The sequence below is a fragment of the Anastrepha obliqua genome, chromosome 1 (genome assembly GCF_027943255.1).
Source record: "Anastrepha obliqua isolate idAnaObli1 chromosome 1, idAnaObli1_1.0, whole genome shotgun sequence".
Taxonomy (NCBI): Eukaryota; Metazoa; Arthropoda; class Insecta; order Diptera; family Tephritidae; genus Anastrepha; species Anastrepha obliqua.
The window spans coordinates 4720508-4748400 of NC_072892.1; the positions used below are offsets into that span (position 1 = coordinate 4720508).

Sequence of the window (27893 nt, forward strand, 5' to 3'; positions counted from 1 at the left end):
CTCCAGGAAGCACTATAAACGCAGCATTTTACAAAGAAGTGCTCCTTCGACTGAAAAACCGCGTCGCCCGGGTTCGGCCCGACCTCGTCAACAATTGAACCCTTCCTCTGCGCCTCTGCATTGGCCAAGATGGGGTTTCCGGTGCTTCCCCACCCTCCCTACAGCCCAGACCTGTCCACTCCGGACTTCTTCTTGTTCCCGCGCCTGAAAAGAAAGCTGAAGGGGAGGCGTTTCGACTCCATCTAGGCGATTCAAAAAACTGTGGCAGCCGAATTGAACGCGATTCCGGCGGATGAGTTTAAAAAATGTTTCCTGAAGCGGAAGGTCCGCTACCACCGGTGTATTGACGCTCAAGGGTCCTATTTTGAAGAATATTAGTTGTATAAGCCAAAAGGTTTAATAAAACTGCTTAAAATAAGGCTCATTACTTTCCAATCAAACCCTGTATTCACAGCTCTTTGCGCCCCGCAAATCATGGTTTTCATTTGCAGCGACCGAATTTATACATTCACGTTCTTGCAAGCTCTATCTAAGATGTGTCTTATTTTTATCGCCGAAAAATAAGCTATAACGAGAATATAAACTGCTTGAAAATCCATATTTACTTAATAAAACTTGGAAACAGAGATTTAATGGTTTAGCTTTTCTTAACATCCAAAAAGATATAGAATGGCGAAGGAAGAAATATTGAAAAAATTACAAAAAAAAAAACAAAAAAAAAACAAAAACAAAAAAAAAAAAAACAAGGCAATTTACATAAATTTGTAACTGAGGAAACATTGAAGAAATATTACTAATTTTTTCATGCATAAACACTTGAATTTATTAAAAAAAAATTTAAATAGGCATATTGGAACTCGAAACTCATAGTTGTTGGAACTGATTGAATGGAAAGAAAATATATTTTTTTACCACCTCCCCCAGAAAAAAATGTCTGCCTTCGCCCAGGGTTTGTACATACACATATGTATATGTAGCTTATTGCGATAGTGAAAAATTGACTGCCCGCATGCATAATTGCTTTAATAACGATTTCCGCTGCTTATTTTAATTAGAAGATGCAAATTATTGAAGAAAAAGTAGAATGCACTGAACAATTAGCAATGTAATGGGAGCACCACATAAGACACCCTCATCACATAACAGAAATGAAGGGGTTCGGCTTTAAAAACTAAACTTAAATTCTATTTCAGCTAAATCTTAGATACATACAACTTAAGATTTCTTTTAAATTTCCGTTTCACAATTCACACTTAAAACATGGAAAATATTTGATTCAAAAATATGGTAGCATCGCAGCAAAATACTTTGAATACATATTTTCACATTTGTCCACATGTGAAACAACTAAAGAGAGAGCGGTTGTGGTTTTTCCTTTTAATTTAACATATCACATAATTAAGTATAATTGTAATTTTTAATATTAACGGTGACTCCGTTTATTTACCGGCAATAACATAAATTTTCAAGGTAAACAAAAAGTGAAACACCCGAATTTTTTAGTATATTTTAGTAAACTATGTGTATTGCGTAACTCTTTTCATAACTGAACTGCGAAAGTTAGTTTTATTGCTCACATTTTGCCATTGACATTGTAAGCTTTTAAGAGTGAAGATGAATACGCAAACATCCCGGAGGGAAAAGTGTGCGTCAAATCGCCGAAATTTTGAAAAAACTCAAGTCTACAGTATTTAATATATTGAGTGGTACTAGAAGAGTTTTCAAAATTAACTCAAGGAAGGATTGTACGTTTAATAAATGAGAATCCGAAAATATCTGCAGTTAATTAATATTGCCAAATCATTTAAAAATTCGTCAATTGTGGAGATACACCTACAAACTATCAAAAAATGTCTGCACAGTAACGAATACAGAGCGCACACTCCTAGAAAAGTGCATTTCTTTCAAGGATTAATGTGAGTAAAAGCTTGACTTTGCTAAAGAATACGTTAGCAATCTAAATAAATTTTGGAGCAACTTATATTTCACCGTAGTTTTGTCTGGAGAAGGGAAGGTACGGCGCTCAATCCGTCTAACGAGGCTGGTACTGTGAAACATGGTGGCGGGCACGTTTTGTTTTATTGAAGGCACTATGACTAAAATAAATTATCGGGAAATATTGAAGGAGAATATTCCCAAAACTGTCGAAAAATTACAATTGCCAGCAACGTTTACCTTCATGCACGACGACCCAAAGCATACTGCGCTGATTGTAAGGGAATGGTTGCTTTACAATGTAAAAAAGTATTGCCCCCTCCTCCTCAGAACCCAGATCTCAATCTCATTGGACTCTTGTGGGCCCACATTGAAAGAACATTGCGCAAATGGCAAGTTACGGGTAAAAATTACCTAAAATTAACCATTGAAGAGACATGGGAAAATATTCCAGAAGATGTCACCAAAACTCTAGTAGACTCCATGCAACGACGTTTACAAGTTGTAAGTAGTGAAGGGGATACTGCACAAAATATTAGCATATCAATTTTCCTTTCTTTTCATTACTGTCCCACTTTATGTTTGAGTTGTAAAATTAAGTTATTATTTTGCTTAGTGGAACACCTCCAAATAATTTAAATTTCCCTTTTTTATAATAAAATACTGTATTGAATATTGAATATGGGAATAAGTTTCCGTCCTTTCTTAACCAAAGTTACGAATTATTTAAACAAATAAATAATAGATGATATTATGTAAGTATGTGCCATTGGTAGCTACAACTTTACTCCATCTTTCAGGCAGCATACGGATTCCTCTGACGAAAAATTCCACTTCTTTTGCCTTGATCCATTCATTGATCCAATTTGGGATGCTCTCGTAAGAAGTGAAGCGCCCTCCAATGAGGGCTGACTGCATTGATCGGCAGATCAATTTACTATTTTTGTTTAAAATACGCCTCTCAACAATTATATGTGAAAAATGAAATCATTTAAATGTCCATAATGAGCTGAGCACGTCTCCAGGTAAAATCCGCCAGTCGATTCATGACTGCCTAATTGTTAAAAACGGCCAGATATCGATGTTGAAGGTTGTTAAGCAACACTTTGCGCTTAAGCAGCAATAATCTCAACAGAACGATCAGTTTGGTCTGCCAATCCTTCTTCTATACTCGACAGAACCAATTTCTTAAATTTTTTTCACCAAACTTTAAACTGTCGACTCATTCGGACGATTTTTGTAATAGTTGTTCCTAAAGATCGTCCGTTTTCATAATATGTTTCAATAGTTTTAACGCTTGTTCCATCGTGTAAAATTGTACATCTGTCTAGTTGACAAATGTCAAAGATAACATAAAAAAAGGTACCGTCTAGGAATTATCCTCTATTGGCATCTACAGCCCCTTTACTGTATTTAGTTTGCTTACTGATTCGAAATCTGTCACGAAAATTTTTTTTATCATATATTATATTTGAAAAAATCGTGGACGGTTCACCATGGTTCTTCGCAATACACTTTTATTTATACTCGGAATCACTGCCTTGACGCAGATGTTCACGACTTAAGTTGAACTTAGGTTATTTCCAAAAAAGGTTGGTTCAATGCAAATATTAAGGCCGACTTAAAAGTGCAATGTAATGCTAAGCCTAAGGAAAAAATATTAATTTTTAATTAATTAAAACTAAATTTTAATATAAAAATTTTACATTATAGCCAACTAACAGCCAGTCTCACGAAACTAATTTATTTGAAAAATGTTGTTTTCAGTTTCAGCTTATAACTTAAGATAGATAAAAGTCCGTTTATTAACTATATAATTTATTAAAGAATAGTAAAATACAAAAAATATACTACATTTAAAATGAACATACAGCATTGACCTATTGAGTCGTTTGCCAGAAAAAAGATCAAAATTATTCATCTAATATAAATTGCCTACATTGTAAAGTACCAATAACAAAAAATTAAAATCAACGAAATTCTGTGCCTATTCAAATCGTCCCTAAAATAATTATGTCCTGTATTATGATTTAAAAGCTTGTATATCCTGTCAGTACTATTCACTGCATGTTGCCACATTGATTCTTTTTAATGCTATTCAGCATTATTTCGCATTTGTCATTCCAATTTCTTGTGTTCAACATTTCCTATTTTTTGGCTGAATATGAGGCAGACTTTTATTCTTCTATTCGATTAATGTCTTATGTACATACATATACATATATAGTATATAAAAAAAAGCACCACATAAAAAATATTTGCCTTTCGGTGTCGGTCCCTCCATTTGTGGAACAATACCAAAATGCGCACCACAAATAGGAGAAGGAGCTCGCCCTAACACCTTACACGATTATTATTTCTTTTCCCATGTACTTTCACTTTTCTTCTTGTCCTAACTTCCCCCCTTGTCTGAAAACCATTATTACCGGTTTTGCAAGATTCACCTTCATTATCCATTTTTCGCAATGCCTTTCTGAATTCAATTTGACTTTAACTTAATTTTCATTTAAATGGGACTTCATCAAGGGCTTCGACAAAGCAATACTACCCTTGCAATCGGTGGATAATGATAACATATAACATTTTGTGTATATAACAACTTATGAGGAAAACATATACAAGTAATACGAAATTTCAAATGTTTGTAATTTTTATGTATCAAAAAAACGTAGTATGCAATGGTAGGTGTGCACTAAACTTACACTACCTATGGAGATAAAAACCGCAACCGCCGTAGTTGTAAGTGGTCACTGCTGCGCATAAATTTCTTTATACCCTCTTGACCAACTTCTAATGATGCATTGAAATTGGACAGGTGCAAAGTGACAATGCCGCTAAATCTAGCCGTTGCACATTTAGCAGGCACGGAAAGCACAACCAGTAGGTACAACTGCATGAAGTGAACTTACATAGAAAAGAAAAACTAGTTTTTGTGTTATGTATACAAAAATTATTGAAAGATAAAAATATTTTATGGATGTTTTGACACTGGAAAATTCTCTTTTGATGTTTCAAATTCATTCGCGGTCACACGGGCGAAGTCGTTTTCGGCAATATTCGTTGCTTTTGACGTTAACTTCTTTAAGTTGGACAATACGAATAAGAAGCACAAAGACTATCGCCAAAAACCCTATCTCTTCCCCTTATCCCACAAACAAAATGTTTCCATTCGAAATGTTTCCCTGTGTTAACAGGGACTAATTAACATAGCACAGGGACTTGTCCACAAGTTTTGATATTTATATTCTATTTAATAATCGGGTTGGTGTCGAAATTCTGTATGTACAAAATTCTGCTTTTTAAAATTCTGCTTTTTTAAAATTCTGCTTTTTTTAAATTCTGCTTTCTAAAATTCTGCTTTCAAAATTCTGTATTACAAAATTCTGTATTAAAAAATAATGTTAACAATGTTAAAGAGGTAATGTAATTCTTTAATTTATTATTATTATTATTTTTTATTGTTATTCGAGATATTAAATAAAAAAAAATAATAATAATTTTTTCCTCAGTTTCGATGGAATCCACAGTATTTTTGCGTAGTACTTTTTTCGCGTGGGCGGCCTTCGGTCGCGCTTCAAAAAAATAACCCTCATCAGTTCAACTCCGGCTACGCAATCCACAGTGTTTTTGCGTACAACTCTTCTAAAAAACGAACCGCTGCGAAGGATTATTAAGAAAAGAAATGAATTAAGTCACACTAAATGTAATTGGCTAAACTAAAATATTGTTATCGCTTAAACATATACATATGTATATTTATGGAATAAATGTTTATTTTGTTACTTCTTGTATGACGAAAATCACAAAACTTAAATAAAGCAGAATTTTTCGCATTAAAATTTTGAAAAAGCAGAATTTTAGAAAGCAGAATTTTAAAAAGCAGAATTTTAAAAAAGCAGAATTTTAAAAAGCAGAATTTTTTGCAATTTACAGAATTTTGTCATCCAGAATTTTGTAATACAGAATAATGACACGCTCCCTAATAATCTTGTGTTTTTTTAGAAAATATAGTTCATTATCCTGCAAAAACCATGTATATAAATAAAATTTTACAAACTTTATAAAAAAATTTAACTAATTTATAAAAAACATTAAACAAATTATCGTTAAAATTTAAACTAGTAACAATAGGAACAAAAAGGAAATATTCATGTGGTCATTAAAATTGGTACGAAATAGAAATAGATACGACGCAAAAAGAATTTAGTGATTTTATTAAAATTTCTGTTTAAGTTGTAGACGTTTAATAAGTAACCACTGTGTCAACCATGATAGTCAATGACTTTTTGTATTCGATTTGGCATACAATTGCTAATCCTGCGACACATTTCTGTGGAAGTGGAATACCATAGTTATTTGATTTATTGCAATAAATGCCGCTTATTTTTACTGTTTCCTTCCCGATACGCTTCTTTAAATCTCCCCAAACTTTTTCAATGGGGTTTATTTCGGATGACGGACTTGGCCAATCCATAACTTTAACATTGTGTTGACAAAAAAAAAAACCATTCACGTGCTAGCATTGAGGAGTGTTTTGGGACATTATCTTGCATACAAAGCCACCGAAGTGTTATATTATCCTCAGCAAATGATAGCATAACTTCTTGAAGTATGTCCTTGTAAATAAATTAGTCCGTTTTATTGGTTAGGAGGTGCTTGGCTGTTCGTTTTTTCTTTTTTTTTTGTAAACCGCGGTGAAAATTCTTCTCTTTTGGACGTCTGACATCTCGCCCTGTATCATTTCCAAATAAATTTATTTTTATTTAATTATATTACTCTATGGTCCACACCACGACTTGTGCTCTTAAGCAAAACCCTTTCTCTTCTTCAAATTTGCTTATTTCAACAGAGGAACTTTACCAGCCATTTAGCCTGGTAGGTTCATGTTATTCAAACGACGCCGTACATTTCTCGGATCCCAGAAGGATTCCGTTTGGTAAGAGTCACAATCAAATTATCAGTAGTACAAGCCCTTCTTTTGTCACCATGTCGTTCTGTGGATTTTCTGGGCTTAAGTGAATATGCAACAAAATTTTTGGACCATCTAAGTGACTCAGCAATAAATTTGCACAATTTTTTTGTTTTCGAAGATTTACAACAAGCCTCCGCTACTCAACAGTGCAATGCTGCACACGACCCATCGTTAAAAGAAAATCATATTAGTTATTAGATATTAAATTCGCTAATTAGTTAAAATGCAAGAGTTAACCGCAAGGTACCTGTTTAATGCTCACGCTGAATTACACTTTATGAAAATAACCAAATCTGTGCAACCAATAACGGAACTTTTAAATTCATAACTAAGCAGAGATGCTATTTTTAAGAAGTGCAAATTTTCAATAATAGCCTTAAATTTTCCCGAGCGGCACAAGGAAATCTTTAGATAAATGCAGCTTACCTACCTATTTTAATGACTATATATGAATTCAAACATTTTTAAAAGATGTGGTCTTTGTAATAATTTTACGCAGTATTTATTTAAATAACTTACTTTATTTTATAAATCATCGTTTCAATTAGTGTTTAAAATTATTGCTGTATCCATTCCAAAACAAATAACACACTTCTTTACGCTCTAGATATTTCGACTTTAATCAGATCGCTTCACTTTTAAGACTGAGCAGAATAATTTTATTTGCAGTGACTCTCCTTTTGTGCATTATAGTTATTGAGAATTGCACAATCGGTCGATAGCTTTTTCGTACGCATGAAGTTTAATGTCTCAATGTTTCATTCAGTCAACTCTAGCAGGTAGGTTTTGTGAAGATTTAACAAACCTTTCGAATCAATTTACTAATAGACCATTGTCCTTATCGTAAAACCGAATATGTTTATATTCCCTCTTAACAATGTCTGCACAGTCGAACTCATACAACTCATCATCTAACATTTACTAACGTTATAAATCACCGAACAACATGGCTAGTTTCCAAGTGCAATTTCGCAACACTTCGGCCCACACCATCTTACGCAAAACTGAAACCCCAAAAACCAGGCAAACAACTATATGTTCAACAACAAAATTAGAGATTTCCATACCACTCGACACACCCATCATTTCATTTGCACCCAAACGACTCCCAGCGCCCCATTTAAATAGTACACTGAACATACAACACACCTTATTGTTGTTAAAAAGGTGTTGTTGCACTTCTCCAACCACTTCACAAACATGCACGTTCATCTGTACAAAATATGTAGCCATATAAATATGTATATACATTTTGTTCGTCCTGCTCCATGGCCTCCTTCAATCGGCAGCTTCGCTTTAGCAATCTATTCGTATTTGCTCCTGATGCGCTTCGTGCATAAATTAATCAGCACAAACGAAAGTACCCGACAGGCTTCACATTTGGAAGTCAAACTAGTCGAGTCTAACATCAAACAGGCGAACGATATGACGAAGATGAACACAAGGCAGAGATGAAGAAAATGGAAGTTGAGACAGTACCACGACGCAGCGCTGCGCTGCGCCAGCAGAAGAAGTGCCCCATAAATTTGGGACTCCTCAGACGTTGGCCATGGACCATTCGTTCGTTCTTTTGTTGTTGTCAATTGCGAACGCAATGAGAAAATATGAACTGCTGAATATTATGCGACGAAAATGCAATTGACACCATTACTAATATTTTACGAGCTATTTTTTATGCTATAAGGCAAATGAGTGTATATGTATATACATCATCATCTCATCAATTTCTCACAATTTGCACTCATGGTTTTTTTATCACCAATTTCCTACTGCACTCCACCAACAGGGATATACATTTGTACATGTACATCTGTAGATTGGTATATCAATATTCCACTTTACCTTGAATGAAATTAAACGCAAGCACAGCAAAAACATTCATTATCGCGCACTTAACACAATTTTCTTAAATTTACAAACGGTTTACTTCTATTTCCAACTAATTAGCGCTCACAATTTCAAAGTTAAAGCACACAAATCTTTTTCTTGTCCTATTTTTTAGCACACTCGCCCCGAATATTTTCGTTCGCAAACTGGACTCAGCGCAAACCAACAACAAACAAGTGCTACCAGACCAACTTTAAATTTAATCGGGGAAATTCGATTTATAGTCTAAAAGAATTGGAATTCCATACGATTTATTATTGCATACGTAACTAAATATATTGTGAAAGCAAATAATTCGGCTGGAATTTAGAACAATGCCGATCTTGGAATTTCTGGCAAACTATAATGTTTTTTTTAATGAAACTTGGTGGAGATGTTAGTGAGGTGTTAAGGAACACTCTTTATAACTTTAAATTAATCGGGAAATAATAATTTTTTAATTATTTACATTCAAAATGCCCTTGGGAACATCAGTATAATTTGCCACATTACACTCTATATTTTTTAACATTTCACTATAAATCACCAAATATACACTCACACGCGTGTTTGTACCGATTTTTATGCTAATATTCTAATTATATCTATTAAAATTAAATGCAAATTCATTTGCCTATGCAATCACATTCCAATTTTAAGCGCGAACAAGAAGAAGATTGGAATTACAACAGTATGGTGTTGCCGGATGCCTGCAAATGAAAACAAAAATTAAGTACTTGAGTTTAGTGTTAATGATGGGAATGGGGGTTATTGTGCCTGCTTACTACATACACGCATATGACGTTTTAATTTTGGGTTCAATGGTTTTAACACGGAAAGGAGTTTTACGCAAAAATACTGTGCATTGCGTAGCCGGAGTTGGACTGATGAGGGTTATTTTTTTGAAGTGCGGCCGAAGGCCGCCCACGCGAAAAGGAGTTCTACGCAAAAATACTGTGGATTGCGTAGCCGGAGTTGGACTGATGAGGGTTATTTTTTTGAAGCGCGGCCGAAGGCCGCTCACGCGAAAAGGAGTTCTACGCAAAAATACTGTGGATTGCGTAGCCGGAGTTGGACTGATGAGGGTTATTTTTTTGAAGTGCGGCCGAAGGCCGCCCACGCGAAAAGGAGTTCTACGCAAAAATACTGTGGATTGCGTAGCCGGAGTTGGACTGATGAGGGTTATTTTTTTGAAGTGCGGCCGAAGGCCGCCCACGCGAAAAGGAATTCTACGCAAAAATACTGTGGATTGCGTAGCCGGAGTTGGACTGATGAGGGTTATTTTTTTGAAGCGCGGCCGAAGGCCGCCCACGCGAAAAGGAGTTCTACGCAAAAATACTGTGGATTGCGTAGCCGGAGTAGGACTGATGAGGGTTATTTTTATGAAGCGCGGCCGAAGGCCGCCTACGCGATAAAGAGTTCCACGCAAAAATACTGTGTTAATTAATTTAATTTAATTTTAATTACTTTATTATTTTTTGTGATACGCTTAATATCATTGTTTTTAAGTTTAAATGAGTTATATGTTTTTATTTTCAAATTCATTTCTCAACTTTAAATTACAGCAAAAAATACTGCAGTTTTACAATGAACCTTCCACTGAACATCCCTGCGTGCGAACTTCGTTTTCATTTCAGGTGTATGGCAACACCAACTTTTCGCTAAATTATAGAACTTTAACATTAAATTACTTAAAAACTATAAGCCTCCGGCAGGTTCTGTTTTCAGTTTTAAGATGGGGATACACCCCTCTATCACCCCCTTTTTACCGTTTTTTCCAAAGCGATCGGCATTATACTAAATTCTAGCCAATAATTCTCTAAAATTATTTCAAAAATACGTAAACTCACTCATAACGCCAAAAATTTCAACGAAAACTTTCTGAACTTCCTGCGTAACTTAAAACTCTGGCACTACTACAGAAAATTTCTGGTTTGATGCAACAATTCAGCGCATCGAAACTCAGCGATGAATTAATGAACTGGTGTGGTTGTCACTGCAGAAAAATTCATTCGCTCAGCTGGAAAGATAACAGTAGACAAATATATTTAGCATATCCGGCGCATTGAGAATTTACTTAAAATTGTACGTTATTTAACTTTTGCTGGTGCAATTTGATACGCCTTCTGAGAGTTGAATTCAGCTACGTCCATCTTGTGGATTATTGTAATACTATATATTTTAAAATGCTTCGTTAACAATAATAGGAATGCGAGAATCAATAGGACTGGGTCGAGCTTCTCCTCGAATTCGTAATAACAGATTAGTTGATGAAATTCAATTCAAATTTTATGATAAAAATACATACATATCTATAAATTGCTGTAAATTTGTAAACTTAGATTGGAACTGAAGTCTAATCAAATCAAAAAGGGAGTAAGATTATTTCATGAGCTATTGAATTTTAAAAGAAAATACGGTATATGTAAAATATGTTTTGAAAAAATTTAAAATTAAATAGATAGTTAAAAGATCTATATAGGTATACAGAATATAAGATTTCAGGAACAAGTTAAGTGCGTCATTCCAGAAAAATCAGTATCGACTATTCTTCTAGAATTTGCAAAAATTTAAATAAAAAATAGCTAGCAAGATTTGAACTTATTAAAACACTCATATTTCTTTTTATTTGAGTGACTGTGTTCAGTATAATTTTAGTTAAAAGCTGTTTTTATAATGCGTATTATTGACTAAAATATAAAACTTGCTTTAAATTGAAAAAGGGTTTTACTGAAAACTTTAACTACGGGCCATAATCGTAAAAGTTAGTTCACGCAACTTTAAGAACTAAAATGTTTTGGTATGGTTCTGCAAATTATATTAAACAAAGTGAAATAAATATACGATATTTAATTTTTCTATAACCGGCCGCCGTACGCGAATGGGTTGGTGGGTGACTAACATTCGGAAGTACACAGATTCGAAACGCCGGGCACGAAAAACAGCTGATAGAAACCGTTTTTTTGTAGATTTGTAGAAAATATCAAGACACACACCACAAATAAGAGGAGGAGGTCGACCAAACACCCATACACATATGTATATATGTAATATATATATAAACATGAAGTTATATGAAGTATTAGCTGCGCAACTAAGTTCTCGCTATCCTCACACGGATCCTCATTGAGCAATGCCTCCAATTCCGCGGGCTCGAAGGTTTTTGGGCTTCCTTCATGCGAACGGTCGTCAACATTAAAATCACCGTCTTTGAAGCGACGGAACAAATCTCAGCCCGTTGTTTCACTTAAATCAGCATCTCCATAAACTTTTTATAGCTCTCGATGCGCTTCAGCCGCCCTTTTTTTGCAAATGACGATTATTCGGCACAAAATCAGACATTTTCACAAAACCAAAAGTATGTGATACCAAAACAAAATCACTAATGTGTCGAAGCATTTTGTTTACCACATGTATAAGCTTGGCTTGGCACACACTGCTGACGGCGTCTATTGACAAACCGCGAGAACTTAGTTGCACACCTAATAAATTAGAAATGTTCTTATTTCAGAAATAAATCACAAATTAAATGAGGGTTTTTAAAAAAAAAATGTAATGCTACGCTATTAGGCATGAGCTATTATGCCAAATTGAGCACTTTAGAAGTGATTAGCTCTTGAAATCCACTGAACACCTTTAATTAAATTTTCATCTCCACCACTGTCATGTTCCAAACAGCAAATGTTGTGAAGAATACATCCATTAGAATTTAAGCGATTTATTTTCCTGGAAATTCAGTAATCGTCTGACTCTTGTTTTGAGTATTTTGATTGCATTTTCGACCATTCTTGTAGAAGAATGTAATACATTTTTTATGTTTCTTCTAATTCGTACTACCAAAACAGAAGTTTTATATCAGAGCTGCCAACACTATAACTATTATACAAATCGTTCCAGTGGGAATTGATCGTGATACAGTAGCTCATTTCTCTAAGAAATTGACAAAATTTTCGTCAAAATTATAATGACGTCAAAGTGGTTCGATCCAAATTGCTCGATTGGTCGAGAAAAAGTGTTTCTGTACTCAATAATCCACAAAATGTCGAACAGTGAGGGAAATGATATACTAATCAACGAGGAATGTTTAAATTTGAATCAACAATTGGTTATGGCAACATTTTGTAAAGTAAGAATGAAAACCAAAACGTGTATACAAAAATTGTTATATTGACTAGGCATCTTCACCCTAAATTTATGATTGCGTTCAATGGTCAATTTGAATGAAATTACCAATCGAGACAACAAATTGAATGAATTTGACATTTCATGTCCCGAAATACTTTAGGCCATATATTGCCAGCTTCACATTGGCAATAAAGCCATTCATTCAGACTTACATACTCGTTTCATAAAAACTGAGATTAAAAGATTCAGTACAGCATATTTGCAAAGGATAAGCTATCATGAAAACCCGTTTGCAATAACTCTCTTAGATGAAACCAATGAAATAATAAGACTGAAAAGACAACATGTTTTAGATCTCCCATTTCGTACCTAATCACTATTATTAATAAGTTTACAACATATTCATAACATCAACATAACGTTATATTATCACATGTATAGCCTTAACTTGGTATAAATATATGTATTACATATAAGTATATTATTATTGTTTTCACTGGAGATCAATAATACATGTCAAATAACCACAATGTTATATAATTTGCTTATTGTTCTTAGAATAGATTGCAAATAAAAGTATTAATAAAAAAAAAAAAAAACATTGGCAGCATCTTTCAAAATGTTTATCTTTGCAGACTATGAATTTCCCTTCTTTACAAAAAGGAATACATGTTTTAAATGTGATAGATAGCTATTTATTCTTCTCCAAAAATGGGGGAATAATTATGGAAACAGGCTACAGTGCTGGATTACTCAAAGAAACACGCTAAGTTAGTAAATAACTTGATATTCATTCAAGTTAATCAAAATGTCCTTTCCCCATACCACAAAATAATAACTTGAATATTTTGTCAATAGCCCCTGTTTTAGCCTAAAAGCGCAGATTCGTATGCACGTACATACACATTTACATACATATACTTATGTATGTATTTACTTTCCAAAATTAAATAAAAAAATATTCGAGGTTAAATGAATAAGTGCATAGGTATGTACATATGTATGTATGTACAATAAATACTCTACATTATCGACAAAACGATTTGCATAAGTAATTTTTAAATTAATAAGTAATGATCCTATTTAGCTATTACAACAATAATCAAGACCTTTGAGTTACTTCTAAAATTTACTTGCACGAATTTTTTTGGTCACTTCATATTTTTTTCATTTTCCCTATGCTTTGTTTCCGACTTTGTATTATTTTCTAATAGCAAAAGCTCAATTAAAAGTAAGGAACTCGCTTTTTCCAAATTGTTTTACACACAAAATACACACAAAAGCTTTTAGCTACTTAAATATCTATATGTATGTACAAACACATTAATTTATTCAAGTGAAATCAAATTTACTAAATTCGCTGCAGGGAAACCAGTAATTTAAAACTGTTCTCCTGCATTCGCAAAGGGAGCGTGTCATTATTCTGTATTACAAAATTCTGGATGACAAAATTCTGTAAATTGCAAAAAATTCTGCTTTTTAAAATTCTGCTTTTTTAAAATTCTGCTTTTTAAAATTCTGCTTTCTAAAATTCTGCTTTTTCAAAATTTCAATGCGAAAAATTCTGCTTTATTTAAGTTTTGTGATTTTCGTCATACAAGAAGTAACAAAATAAACATTTATTCCATAAATATACATATGTATATGTTTAAGCGATAACAATATTTTAGTTTAGCCAATTACATTTAGTGTGACTTAATTCATTTCTTTTCTTAATAATCCTTCGCAGCGGTTGGTTTTTTAGAAGAGTTCTACGCAAAAATACTGTGAATTGCGTAGCCGGAGTTGAACTGATGAGGGTTATTTTTTTGAAGTGCGGCCGAAATCCGCCCACGCGAAAAGGAGTTCTACGCAAAAATACGGTGGATTGCGTAGCCGGAGTTGGACTGATGAGGGTTATTTTTTTGAAGCGCGGCCGAAGGCCGCCCACGCGAAAAGAAGTTCTACGCAAAAATACTGTGGATTCCATCGAAACTGAGGAAAAAATTATTATTATTATTTTTTATTTAATATCTCGAATAATAATAAAAAAAAATAATAATAATAAATTAAATAATTACATTACCTCTTTAACATTGTTAACATTATATTTTAATACAGAATTTTGTAATACAGAATTTTGAAAGCAGAATTTTAGAAAGCAGAATTTTAAAAAAGCAGAATTTTGTTTTTAGAATTTTGTACATACAGAATTTCGACACCAACCCTTCGCAAATCATGACTAGTTTGCTTCCTTCTCTTTCTATACTTCTACAAACGACAGTTTTATTATATTTTACTCTTGAATGATCTAAGCAATGCCAGTTGTCTCCCATTAATACTTCCCATTTGAGAAATGATGCAGTTATTTAATTCAACAAATGGAAACAGTACTGTTATTTTTCTAACTTGGTGAAAATGTTCTCCCTAACACGAACGCCTACTTTTCATTCATGCACAAATCCTAACTCTACACACATACATATGTACTTCAATCATAGAAATGCATGAAAACCGTACATGAGACGGCCAATCAATGATTTGCTGAATTCAGTGTAGTGAACACAACAACAAATCAGCGCCACACGCATCTTAAGCGGTCGCTAGCCAGGAGCGATTAAGGGCAGAAGAGTAAGAGGTTTACCTCCAGGTAATTTAATTTAATCGTTCCTTCAAAATAGATAAATATCATATTATCTGTTTTGTGAAGTTTACAGTTAAATGTACATGTGCATATGTATCTACACTAATGCACTTATATGTATGTGCATGTGTAGCGGTATGGACGGCATGCAAGTACTAAATGGGGTGAATGGAGGTAAAAAGTGCTGAAGGTACGCAGTTAGCCCGTGTATGAGGAAAACCTCACTTACTTCTAATTATAGGTGTTTAAAACGTAGAGGCAAGTTTTACTACCAATAAAATATGTGACTCGTCAACTCCTAAAAGTATTCGCAGCGGTACTTGTTGTCGTTGTAACACATAAAAATTTCTCATACATTTTTCGTTGATGTTGCTGAAATTCTAGTACCGTAGGAACGACAGTCGTTTTCCGTTGTGAAGAAAACATAAGACAGGAGAAAGACATGGTCCCACTCAGCACTTCTAATAGCCATCAGTCAGCACAAGGAAGAAGACACAAAAATATCAATGCAGGCTGGACTGGTTCAATATGTCTTTCTTCTTCAAAAGCCTCTCATCCAAGTCCGCGACAATCTCCCTCTTGGCCCAGTTTTTGACTTTAGATGAATAAATCTAAACCATTGATGGAGAAATTTCTTATATCAGTCTAATATACGATTATGTACGTATATTATTAAAAAGAGTTCAAATATAGCTTCAAAACCGAGAAATTTAATGCAAATTGATTCAAGTGCATTTTGTAAAAAGTCCACTGATATGTTTACGTATAAAATAGTCTCCTTTATGAACAACCTAAAAACTCCTTGCTGAAAATAACCCTCTTCCGAAGTTTGGTGATCTGTCACTGTTTATGTTGGGAAATGTGTTGGCATGCAAACTTGTTGACAACCCAAAATAACTATGGGAGGTATTTTCAGTTAAGTTAAGTACGCTAATTTAGTTTATTCAATTTAATACCCGCGCGTACTTGTGCCCATAGGTATTATAATTATCTTCACATAACGGTTGTATGTAACACCATAAGGTAATCGACATACTAAAGACATAGACATACGTATACTCTATACTAAAATATTTAGAATCAGCTTCTGTCGATTTAATTAGGTTTGTCCATCCGTCTAACTCGAGCAAAAATTAATAAATGTCAATGAAACTTGGTACACATATTGTATTATTCTTTGGCCGAGGTAGGTTTTGATTGAAAATGTACAAAATTGTTCAATAACCGCGCCTACCTCTCATATAACGATAATTTTCAAGAAAGAGAAATCGTGATACCTCTGTTATAAATAAAGCGGAATTACTCAAATTTAGTACAAATAGTAAAAATAAAATTCCGAAAAATTGGTGGCCAATTTTGACTGAATAATACTTGGTACTTGAATAGATCCGACTTAAGTATTATCGAGAGCGGATAAAAACCACAACAACTTTTCCTTACTTGCGCTATTTTTGTTTTAGTTTTAATTTTATTTGTTGTACCTAACTTTAATTTATTTTTATTTTTTTAATTTAATTTAATTTAGTATATTATTTTATATAATATATTTTTCCTTTATTTTAGTTGTTTTTATTTCCTTCGTAAAATAAAATTTATTTTCTTCTTTTTTTTCAATTTTATTTTAATTATTTAAAAATTTCACTTTTAGGTTAGTATTTTATTCCATTAATTTCTGCATATATGCACACTCAAAATGCCGCATATAGCGTAATAACTGTTAGCACTTGAATGAAGCCATATACATACACACAAACAAAATAGGTGCAGGCACGCTAATTTAGTGCAGTTAATTTCAAATCTAATTCAAATGGGAATGAATAATTGTTGTTGTCTATAGTTGTATTGATTGTTGTTGCTGTGGGTAAATTGTTTTTTTTTAAGCAAAAGCTTTGCTAGCCATTTTTTGCAAGGAACCACGAACACGATTCGCCAGTAATAGTCAGTAAACAACGTATGATACTAACATTCTTTATAGTCAACGGAAAGATCCAAATACCTACATTTTTCTTAACATTCACATCGGGTTTGCGAAGTTGATTGGTTTTCTCTTCAAGTATGTAGTATGTATATATGTATGTACTTATACATCTAAGATAAAGTAAAACATTTGTGCGAGATGACTTCGAAAGTGACAAATGTCACGGCATCACAAGCCACAGCTTTGAAGGGTGTTATGCGCAATAGCAGTTACGTTATACCAGGATTATACGATCTTAGTGTAGAGGACACAAATTGGGTACTAACATCATCATTCATAATTTTCACCATGCAAACGGGTAAGACATGGAGCAGTCGTGAAATTTGAAAAAAAAAATACCATAACATAAAAAAGATGAAATAGCAACTTTAAGGATATAGAAACATCTAGAAACAAATCTTAGGAGTTTACAACATAAACAACATAGTGCTAATCTTGAATATTTAAATATTGAAAGCACGAGGATGGGTGTAGGCTGAAAAAACAAAGTTGATTTTCCAAGCATTTTCCATTTTCACACCAGCACTGACTGCATCAAAAGCAGTCAGTAATTGGTTTATCGATAATATTTATGGTATATACACATAACGGTGTACTATAATCAGTGACTAAAACTATTTGTACTGTTTCGTTTTCAGTTTAATAAAAATAATCTCGCCCGACCTTTTCAAAAAGCAGGCAGTTATTCTTAATATTACGAAAAATCCGGTGGATACCGTCTCCGTAATAATAATAGTGCAATACGACTCCTATAAAACTCACCAACAGCCCATTATACTTAACACCAAGTGGAAAGTTTTTGCTTTGCAGACGATTCGGTTGAATAGTTTTTTTTTTTTTTTGACAACTCCAGGCCGCAAAAAATCGTTTCGCGATAAATCAGTTTAAAGTTTGAGGTACAGGAGCGGGCGGACCGCTCTCTACATAGTTAATGGGCTGTAGAAGCTATAATATTGGGAGTTCCAGCATGAAAATTTCACAGTATATTCTAAAGATACTATACTTTCGAAATATCGAAAAAAACAAAAAAATATTTTTTGAAATTTCTAGGCTACCGGGTCCTCTGAAGACATTTTATGAAGCAGCGTAATACAACATTAATAGGTTTAGACTGAGTACCAATCTCACATAAAGAGTTCTAAAACTTTATATCTTTTCCGACCGGCAAATTTTCCATGAGAAGATTTTTCATTGTATTAATGACATCGAAGGTTTGTGTTTTATATGCATGAATATGCATGTACGGCTTGATTCCCATAATTTACAATGCAATACAAAAACTAATTTTCCTAGTTTGTAATTTCGCTCATTGAAGGACTTTACTGTTCGATTGCCTGTTCTGTCTAAAGAATCACTTGCGCGTAATAGTGAATATTTATTGAATGTCAAAACTGGCATTTTTACCGGGGTTAATATTAGGCGGCCGCCGTAGCCGAGTGGGTTGGTGCGTGACTACCATTCGGAATTCACAGAGAGAACGTTGGTTCGAATCTCGGTGAAAACACCAAAATTAAGAAAAACATTTTTCTAATAGCGGTCGCCCCTCGGCAGGCAATGGCAAACCTCCGAGTGTATTTCTGCCATGAAAAAGCTCCTCGTAAAAATATCTGCAGCTCGGAGTCGGCTTAAAACTGTAGGTCCCTCCATTTGTGGAACAACATTAAGACGCACACTACAAATAGGAGGAGGAGCTCGGCCAAACACCCAAAAAGGGTGTACGCGCCAATTATATAATATATATATAGTATATAATCAGTCTATCAGCTTCCGAGGATTTGTTGAATTGAATGATGCGCTATGCTGCTGCTGTTGTTGTTGTTGTTCTTGTAGCAGCATAAACATGCCCCATACTTACATACGGGGAATGCTGCTGGAGTGGCACTCCTTGGCCGGATATAAATCCGGATCGTTTCGGCAACCTAGAACCGACTGTCGTGGAAACATGCGCTATGCTATTCGTAGCTGCTTATAGTCTGAAAATATTATACGAGTATGGTATATTGACAATTACCTCGTCAATGTTAGGATTTAGGATTTGATTTAGATTCTTAATCTTACGTGACTTTTTCAGCTATGTGTGTATATCTTTGAATTTCACGAAAATCATTTCAAATTTTTTTCTCTCTATCCCACAGGATTTGGCATGCTAGAATCGGGTTGTGTGTCAATCAAGAATGAGGTCAACATAATGATGAAGAACGTCATTGATATTGTGCTAGGTGGCTTCACCTATTGGCTGTTCGGTTATGGAATGAGTTATGGACGTGGACCACTATCCAATCCATTCATAGCAGTCGGAGATTTTCTACTAGACCCGCCCGTGGGTGATCCTTTGATGGGGCAAATTTTTGCTGCCTTTCTATTTCAGTTGTCATTCGCCACAACGGCAACAACGATCGTTAGCGGAGCTATGGCGGAGAGGTTCGTTAATATGGAATTCACTAATCAGAATCTGTACACAAAAAAACTCTTTTCACTTGTTAACTTTTTCGACTAAAATTAGTCGGCACTTACGCAACTATTTATTTAAAAAAATATTTTGTTAATATAATAACTTTTGAACGGTTTAAAAAATTCTCTAATATAATATTACTATTGGGACCAAAATGCGTTGTTTGCCACCCATGTTTTTAACAAATTTTGGCACCTGTTCGGTGAATTAGCTAATTATAGAAAATGTAGGATTATAGAAAATGATGTCGCGTTCTAGCAGCTCTGAACTTCAGCACTTCTGAGTGAATGCCACTACCGACCCTATTATATAGTCTGGAGCCGTCAGTGAAGACGGTCCTTGAACCTGAATCAAAGTCCTTAACGTTATATCATTCACATATTTCTTGGACTCTTTTGGAAAAATTAATTTCAAAGCAGAATTGTGGAGCAGTGCAATCTTGCTCCCGGAAGAGTTCCGAGAATTTTCGAGTACCTGAATCTGATATCTGTCCAGGGTAGGCATGGATACGGTCAGATTACGGGGAGATCTATGGGAAGAAAGCTTAAAAGAGTCTCAAGAGCCTTGGTAGAGGTGGAAGGCAGCGTTCCGGAGACAATCATGGAGGATGTCCTTCATACTCTTTCCAGTTTGCTTGCAGTTTACAATGCTGGCCACCAAACAGCGACCCTGTAAAAAAGTTTTAAGAACCGGTTTTAAGCACCGCCTTTCACCTATAGCCGTTTTGCACGCAGATAGGACTGACCGCTTTTGTGGACGTGTCCGCGATGTTTCAGTTCCAGGTAAGAGGACCCTGATAACGGAATCCGGATACGAACTACTTAGTATACATTCGTTGAAGACAAACCTCCTTGCCTGTAGAGCTGTGCCCACGAACCTGTTCTTAGAATATTCGTGCCGATACGGTGAAATGAAATTCGGGAAGATTTATTGTCGGATGTGTATATCCATAAATATCTCAACAATTTTGAAAAGAAAGTAGGGTGAGTCTTTTTGGCCTAAAACCCTTCTGAGAAGCGTGTTTGTGGAATGAAGCTAACAGTGATGCTTTGGATTTCCTTCAGTCCATACTCCTCCTATTTCTGTAACATGAGAGGATGGGAGCTTTCAAAAAGAGTTTGAACGTAATATGGAGATGATCAGAGGAGCAGAGCTCTCGGCAAGCATGCCAGTCATTGATACAATCTAAGAGAGTGCTGGAGACTTGCGTGATATATAGGACTTGCTCTCTGTTAGATTTGGCAAAAGTGGACTTATTCCCGTGGTTATATATATATAATTGGCGTGCACCATGTTTGAGTGTTAGGCCGAGCTCCTCCTCCTATTTGGGGCGTGCGTCTTGATGTTGTTCCACAAATGATAGTTCCTACAGTTTCAAGCCGACTCCGAAAGGCAGATATTTTTTATGAGGAACTTTTTCATGGCAGAAATACACTCGGAGATTTGCTATTGCCTGCCGAGTGGCGACCGCTATTAGAAACAAGTTTTTCTTCATTTTGGTGTTTCACGGAGATGCGAACCAACGTTCTCTTTGAATTCCGATTGGTAGTCACGCAACAACATTCCGCTACGACGACCACTCTTCCTGTTGCTTGTAGCAAAATAATAAATTAGTATAATCAAGAAGTGACACATCTTTGTTTGTGTCAGATTTGCTAGAACCCCAAAGTGAACGGTAGGAGTTGGAGTCACCATGGGGATGTTCCTACTGTTTGCTTATTCTACTACGCCTTTGTCATATATGGTGACCCTAGCTAGATTGGTCTTCTTTCCAGCTCCATGCTTTTGCGCACTGTAACTTTGTCACGGCATTGAGAGGTTGGAAAATTAGAAAAAATAGGGAGGTCAATCTTCATTCTTCCTAGGATGCCAACCTCAGTAACTGTCCTAACAATGGAAAAACTAACATTAGAAGTTGAGAACGGTTTTATTTTATTCTTTGAAGCGCTTTGTCCAATCGCATTTCCAGGACGTTTTTGAAATTGTGATCGTGATTCAACGCGAACACACCTCCTTTACTGTCGTACTAGTGCCCAAAGATGCCTCAATCTCACGATATGTATCATGACGATCTTGTTTACTTATTTCGGGCACAGCATCGATTTTTTCTGGTGCAACAACTAAATTTTGACGACCTTTGTGGAATTGATCGGTGAGCGAACTATATTATAGTATACCGCTTTGGTGTTAGATCTATCAATTTAATCTGATCTAACAACATAAAATTTCCAATATTTTCAGAAAGTAGTTAGTATTTGTAATGGTTTCTTAGTGTTCCTGTAAACATCTGCCGCATAAAGTATGAAAAATGTGATTTGCTTTTATTTATTTTTTTTTTTTAATCGTAAGAAATGATAAAGTCCAATAAGCGCAGCTACAGCAATATTATTATTTCTCACTAAGTTGGACAAATTGGATGTTATCATCTCTTTTGATTTATCATAGTAACAAAGGTTGACGATGCTGCTCGCCGTATAATGATTTTAGTTCATCGATGCATTCTTGCCTTGTTAATTCACGTCGAAAATTGTGGCAAGTATAATTCCTTCTTTTTGCCGAGATGATTTTTAAAACCCCTGTAAACAACACATCAAAGCGTTCTAAGTGCGTTTATGGTAAAATATGTCAAACTTTCCCATGGAAACACCAGCAGTGTCTAATGCCAGAAATTTAAATAGCAACCCTCGTACATATGTATATCGTTGTATTCATCATATCCATCAGATCCGCCATTAAATGACCCCTTGACCTGTTTAAATGGTACGACCCACCTTCATCCTGTTTAACCTCATTTTTCCAGATGCAATTTCAAAGCGTACTGTTTATTTTCGCTACTCAACACGGCTGTCTACTGTATACCTGCCGGATGGGTGTGGGGTGAGCATGGATTCCTTAATAATCTTGGTGCTGTGGACATAGCGGGAAGTGGTCCGGTGCATTTAATTGGTATGTACATATTTATACATATATGTATGTGTAAAACACACTCGTATTCATACAATTAAATTTATATCGCAGGTATCGATTGAAATACTTGTTGTTGGTTTACTGTAATTATTATTGCCAAATAGCGTATAATATGTAAATACGATTGTGTGTCTGTATGCATGCATTTATCGCCATTAATTACTTCGTATCTGCCTTGATTTAAAAAAATAGCTCCTAAAAGTATACTATATTAATATGTGCACGTTTTAAGAACTATTGAGTCGGAGGCTCGTCAACGGGACAGTTTAACAAACTTTGAAGAAGTAGATATTGATCCATGGAAAATAAAAGAAGCGCTCCAATATATTTATTCGGTGCATAGCATTTGCCTACCAGGAGGTACGATTGTAAGGCGATTTCTCTATTGAAAAAGGCTGCATACGGACTATCAAATCAGCAGAATTTCCCAAATTTATGTGTAATGTTTTATTATGTTACAATACATAATCTTGGCAAAAAGTATAAAAAATTAGAATTTAGAAAACTGGAATTGTCCGCCATTAAGTTGGTTGATGACCCAAAATAAAATGAAAGCTGACGCCATTGTCATTCTAAAAGTGCCTGGTATACGACAAGACAAACATAGCAATTCATTGGGCCTCGTAACGCCTCCTAAAGTTACCGCTTGTGGAAAAATTTATCTTTTATTGGAGTTTTTTCTGGACTGTTTGGACTGTTTTTTTCAGTCGAAAATGCCTTGACGGAAAACAGGGACGCATTGTCGAGTATATATATATATATGTATATATAATATATGTAATATGTACTTTGTCCAAAGTAGCGCTTGTTGGCAAGAGAGATTCTCCGTTGGATTTCAAGGCTGACATTGTAAAGGTGTTAATGCTGGTTCCGAAATAAACGAAGTCTCTTAAAACCTCGAATTCTTAACTGCCAACTATGACGTGGTGCGCCGACTGTTTGTTTGAAGACGGTCCTTCACTTTGTCCTCGTTCACTACCAGCCCCACTCCTGGGCCGAATATAAATCCGGATCGTACCGGCAACGTAAAACCGACTATCGGGGAAACGTTCTAAAAGCAGTCGCCGCCCTCGGATGGCAATGGCAAACTCCAAGAGTTATTCTCTTATGAAAAAGCAGGTATTATACAGGCATGGATTCCTTCGATTGTATGAAGACATCAAAACGCAAGCCCGAATTTCAACGATGTATGCGTCAGTCAGTTTTAATCGACGAAGAATGCGGTGCTCCCCCTACAGTCACGTCCTTCAGCAAAAATTTGTGAAAAGTCTTGTGTTCGTTACAACAATAATAACATAAACACAAGAAATCCACTACTCAGCTCTTCATTCCTCTCTCTATTTAAGAGCAATTATATCCAACCTGACATTCCTCAAACATTGAATGATATCTCATTGGCTTGACGAATGACCGCAGAATTCAACTGAAAATACCTCTCGTAGTCATTGGCTGGAGCCAAGAATGAAATATACAATCAGAGCTGGGCACTTACGGTATGATTGCAATCACACTTCAATTATGATTGCTGTAATCGTAGTCCCTAAATTATTTTATATACGACTACGACCACTTTAATTGTAATCATCATGATTACCATTACGATCATAATAGTAGTAATCCTAAAAGATTTAAGGCTACCTAATCATGGAGTGCATAGCAATTCATGTAATTGTTATTCAATTAAAGTAATCGTAATCATATATTTAATATTTATCGTATTTTTATTATTTATTTATTTAATATTTATCGTAATCGTAATGGTAAACACTTTCTTCATTATAACTACAGTAATCGCAATCCTAAGTAATCAAAGTTCAAGCGGAGTTCTAAGAGCTTAGCTCTGATTATAGCATTGGAACATCCGTGAGAGTATGTCTGCCTGTGACGTAACAAGTGACAAACAAGAAAGATAGTGGTATAGTACGATAAGTTTCTTCGATAATAAAAATAAAAATGAAATGCCTATCATCGTGTCAGGTGGTTTTTGCCAGGAGAGTCGAAAATGGTGACCGAGGACTAAACTAAAACTAAAAGTCTCCTGCTATTAAACAAACAGTCAATTTATTTCGATCGTCCCTCTTCTAGAAAAATTTGAATTTTGAGCATTTTATTCCTTTTATATTTTCCCTTAACAAAGTGATGCCCACCAAGGAACGCGGTAAAGCTGTCACAAAATGTTTGTTGGAAAGAGTCTGGTGCGTAGATTCTGGCGCGTAGTGTAGATGAATCTGAATGATTCATCAAGAAAAATTGGTGCATACATACATATGTAAATTCATTTAAGAAAATATGAATAAAAAAAGAAAGTGTGTGGTAGTTCACGGAACCCGCACGATTGAAGTGAAACTTCTGTTATCAACAAATCAATAATTTAACTATTATTTCAATATAATGCATGCAGAAGTCATGGAAAGCATGGAATGGAATTTTATTAAACAGAATTATTTATTTATTTTAATATAAACAAAATGTTCGTGAACGATTCTATTGGTTTATTTAAGTCATTTTGAAACCAAAGTCGATCACATACTGAACACTTATGACCAAACGTGTTTCCATAAAATTGTTTATCGAATGTTTGATGAGCACTTTTAATCCTTTTGTAACCTGAGTACGGTTGCTCTGGATCTATTAAATCATCTACTGAAACCGAGGATGGACCAGCAGTACTCTCAATGAGGGCTCTTTGGCGTGCTCGGTAAGCCCGTACACGGTCAGTACTCGACGTTCTTGTAGCATTCGCTACAGAAGATTGTTGAATATGGTGTGAATCAGCATCTACTATTAAACTGGATTCACTTACAACACGTTGAGCATTATTTTCCGATGATGTACACTCCGCCATGTCCACAGTATTCAGTTCATGTAAATCACTGTCTGGATTTTCACGCGCTGCTTTTTTTCCTGCACGATATTCTCGGCAAACTTGAGCATTGCTTTTTTTCGTTCTCGTTATTGCAGGCGCATTTGAACATTGTGCTATCGGAGAAACGAAATCTCTATGAGTCGATGTTGATGGCAGTGGATCGTTTGTATGAACTATAGCTTCACACACAACATAATTAGGTCCATGATACTGATGAAATGACCGCCCATCGACTGATCGATTTACGGAGAAATGTTCTTCATCGATATCCTGATGCACAGATAAAAATTATCACTTATCGTACAACCGGAGGATTCACTGTCACGGTGTTCAACAGTAGCTCTTAATTTTTTACGCTCCAAATACTCACGTTGCCGTTCAGCACCTGTTTTCGGTTTCCGTTTTTGATTTGATGCCATATTTAACAGAAATCAATCAACAAAACAATATATGTTTGTAAGATTTGCTCAAAACTACACACACACTCTATGACGCGTCTCGCGTTACTAATGGCGACCGCATTACATTCACGACGACACGCCACGCCAGTCTTTTAACAGATGGCGCTGGCATAGCGTCACATGTCGATGAAACGCTATGGTTTTACTCCTCACAGCGTTTCATCCTTCGAGGCAAAAGAAGTTTCACTTCAAAAAACTAAATTCACATCAACTCAGCCACTTAGATCTCGTATACTCTTTTCAGGAGGCGCCGCGGCATTTGCCTCTGCTGCTATGCTGGGTCCTCGCTTAGGTCGTTACTCAGACGGCTATGATCCCTTGCCGCTTGGTAATCCCGTGAATGCATGCATGGGCCTCTTCGTGCTCTGGTGGGGATGGTTGGCTTTCAATTCAGGCAGTACCTATGGTGTAAGCGGTGCCAAATGGCAATACGCTGCGCGTGCTGCTGTCATGACCATGATGGGCTCATTCGGTGGGGGCATTATAAGTTGCGCGTAAGTTTGACTTCATATTCTTTGGACCTATTTTATGATGAACTACACTATTTCTAAATGTTTCTTTTATCATCCAACAGCTATTCACTTTGGCGTCATGATGGTCGCATGGACATCATCGATCTGATTAATGGTGTGCTCGGCTCATTGGTCTCCATTACCGCTGGTTGTTTTCTGTATCGCGCTTGGGAAGCGCTTATCATCGGAATGTTAGGTGCATTGCTTTGCGTGGTCGCAATGCCTTTGTTCGATCGGCTAGGAGTCGATGATCCAGTCGGAGCGAGCTCTGTTCATGGTGTTTGTGGAGTTTGGGGAGTAATTGCAGTCGGCTTTTTCGCAGACAATCCTGTGCCATTGGAAACAACAAAAGGACGTTCAGGACTATTTAAAGGGGGCGGTTGGTATTTGGTGGGCATACAAAGTTTATCAGCATTATGCCTTGCCTGCTGGGGCATTTGTTCAACATTCCTTCTACTCTATATTGTTAACAAATTTATACCACTGCGCATGGATCCCAATGAAGAATTACTCGGCGCCGATTTAATGGAACATCGTATACGCCATTCACAAATTGGGTTATCGCGCGCCATATCTGCACTGGCACCGATTAAGGTCAATCTTAATGAGATTGCTGGTATTCAGCCAATTGGATTAAATCCCGGACATGAGAAGAGCATTGAACAGTTACGAGCTGCAGAAAATAAACAATGGCAACAATATCTGGAACAAATGGGCCCACATCTACCCAAACATGTACAAGAACAATTTGCCGCTGAGGAGCACAACATACTCAAGACGATTCATAATTCGCCCGATCTTAAAACTCACACGGTTGGTAATGTCTTTAGTCGCAAACTAAAGTCAGTACATATCAAAAAGGATCCGGATCGTAATGTGCATACAGATATAACGCAGGGATTCTATAAGCCGAATAATAACGAATTACCGGTGATTTCAACGAAGCAAATCGACAAGGACACCAACTTCGCATGGGTCGATTGAGATGTTAAAAAAATTAGAAGTTTTATAATTACTGATTTTTAAATGGAAGAGCATAGAACGTCTAAAAATTCAGTTTTGTTTTTGTTGTTGGCTATTTAAAGCAAAGTTTTAATAAAGTTAATCAAAACACGTTACGCAAAAGTTACATGATA

At 35.5% G+C, this 27893-nt stretch overlaps 2 protein-coding genes across 6 annotated transcripts in view; one reads left to right on the forward strand and one right to left on the reverse strand.

Moving 5' to 3' along the window:
- LOC129236190 (myb-like protein Q) overlaps positions 1-10672 on the reverse strand; it is a 30447-nt gene extending 19775 nt beyond the window's left edge. For 2 of the 3 annotated variants that reach the window (XR_008581632.1, XM_054870426.1), the window contains exon 1: positions 8750-9050. The gene's annotated coding sequence lies outside the window, so the exon portion shown is untranslated. Of the gene's footprint in view, positions 1-8749; positions 9051-10623 lie in introns of those variants that run through there. The other variant, XM_054870427.1, reaches the window with a different exon arrangement.
- On the forward strand, positions 1374-27893 carry LOC129236191 (putative ammonium transporter 2). 3 transcript variants are annotated; one of them, XM_054870429.1, is made up of 5 exons: positions 1374-1470; positions 19635-19920; positions 22752-22897; positions 26490-26739; positions 26820-27893. In XM_054870429.1, exons 2-5 carry the CDS (start codon positions 19643-19645, stop codon positions 27739-27741), a joined length of 1596 nt encoding a protein of 531 aa, XP_054726404.1. In that variant the 5' UTR covers positions 1374-1470; positions 19635-19642; the 3' UTR covers positions 27742-27893. The 3 variants fall into 3 exon arrangements, with proteins under 3 accessions (XP_054726404.1, XP_054726405.1, XP_054726403.1); XM_054870430.1 differs by lacking the exon at positions 1374-1470 and adding an exon at positions 10833-10939; XM_054870428.1 differs by lacking the exon at positions 1374-1470 and adding an exon at positions 17474-17797.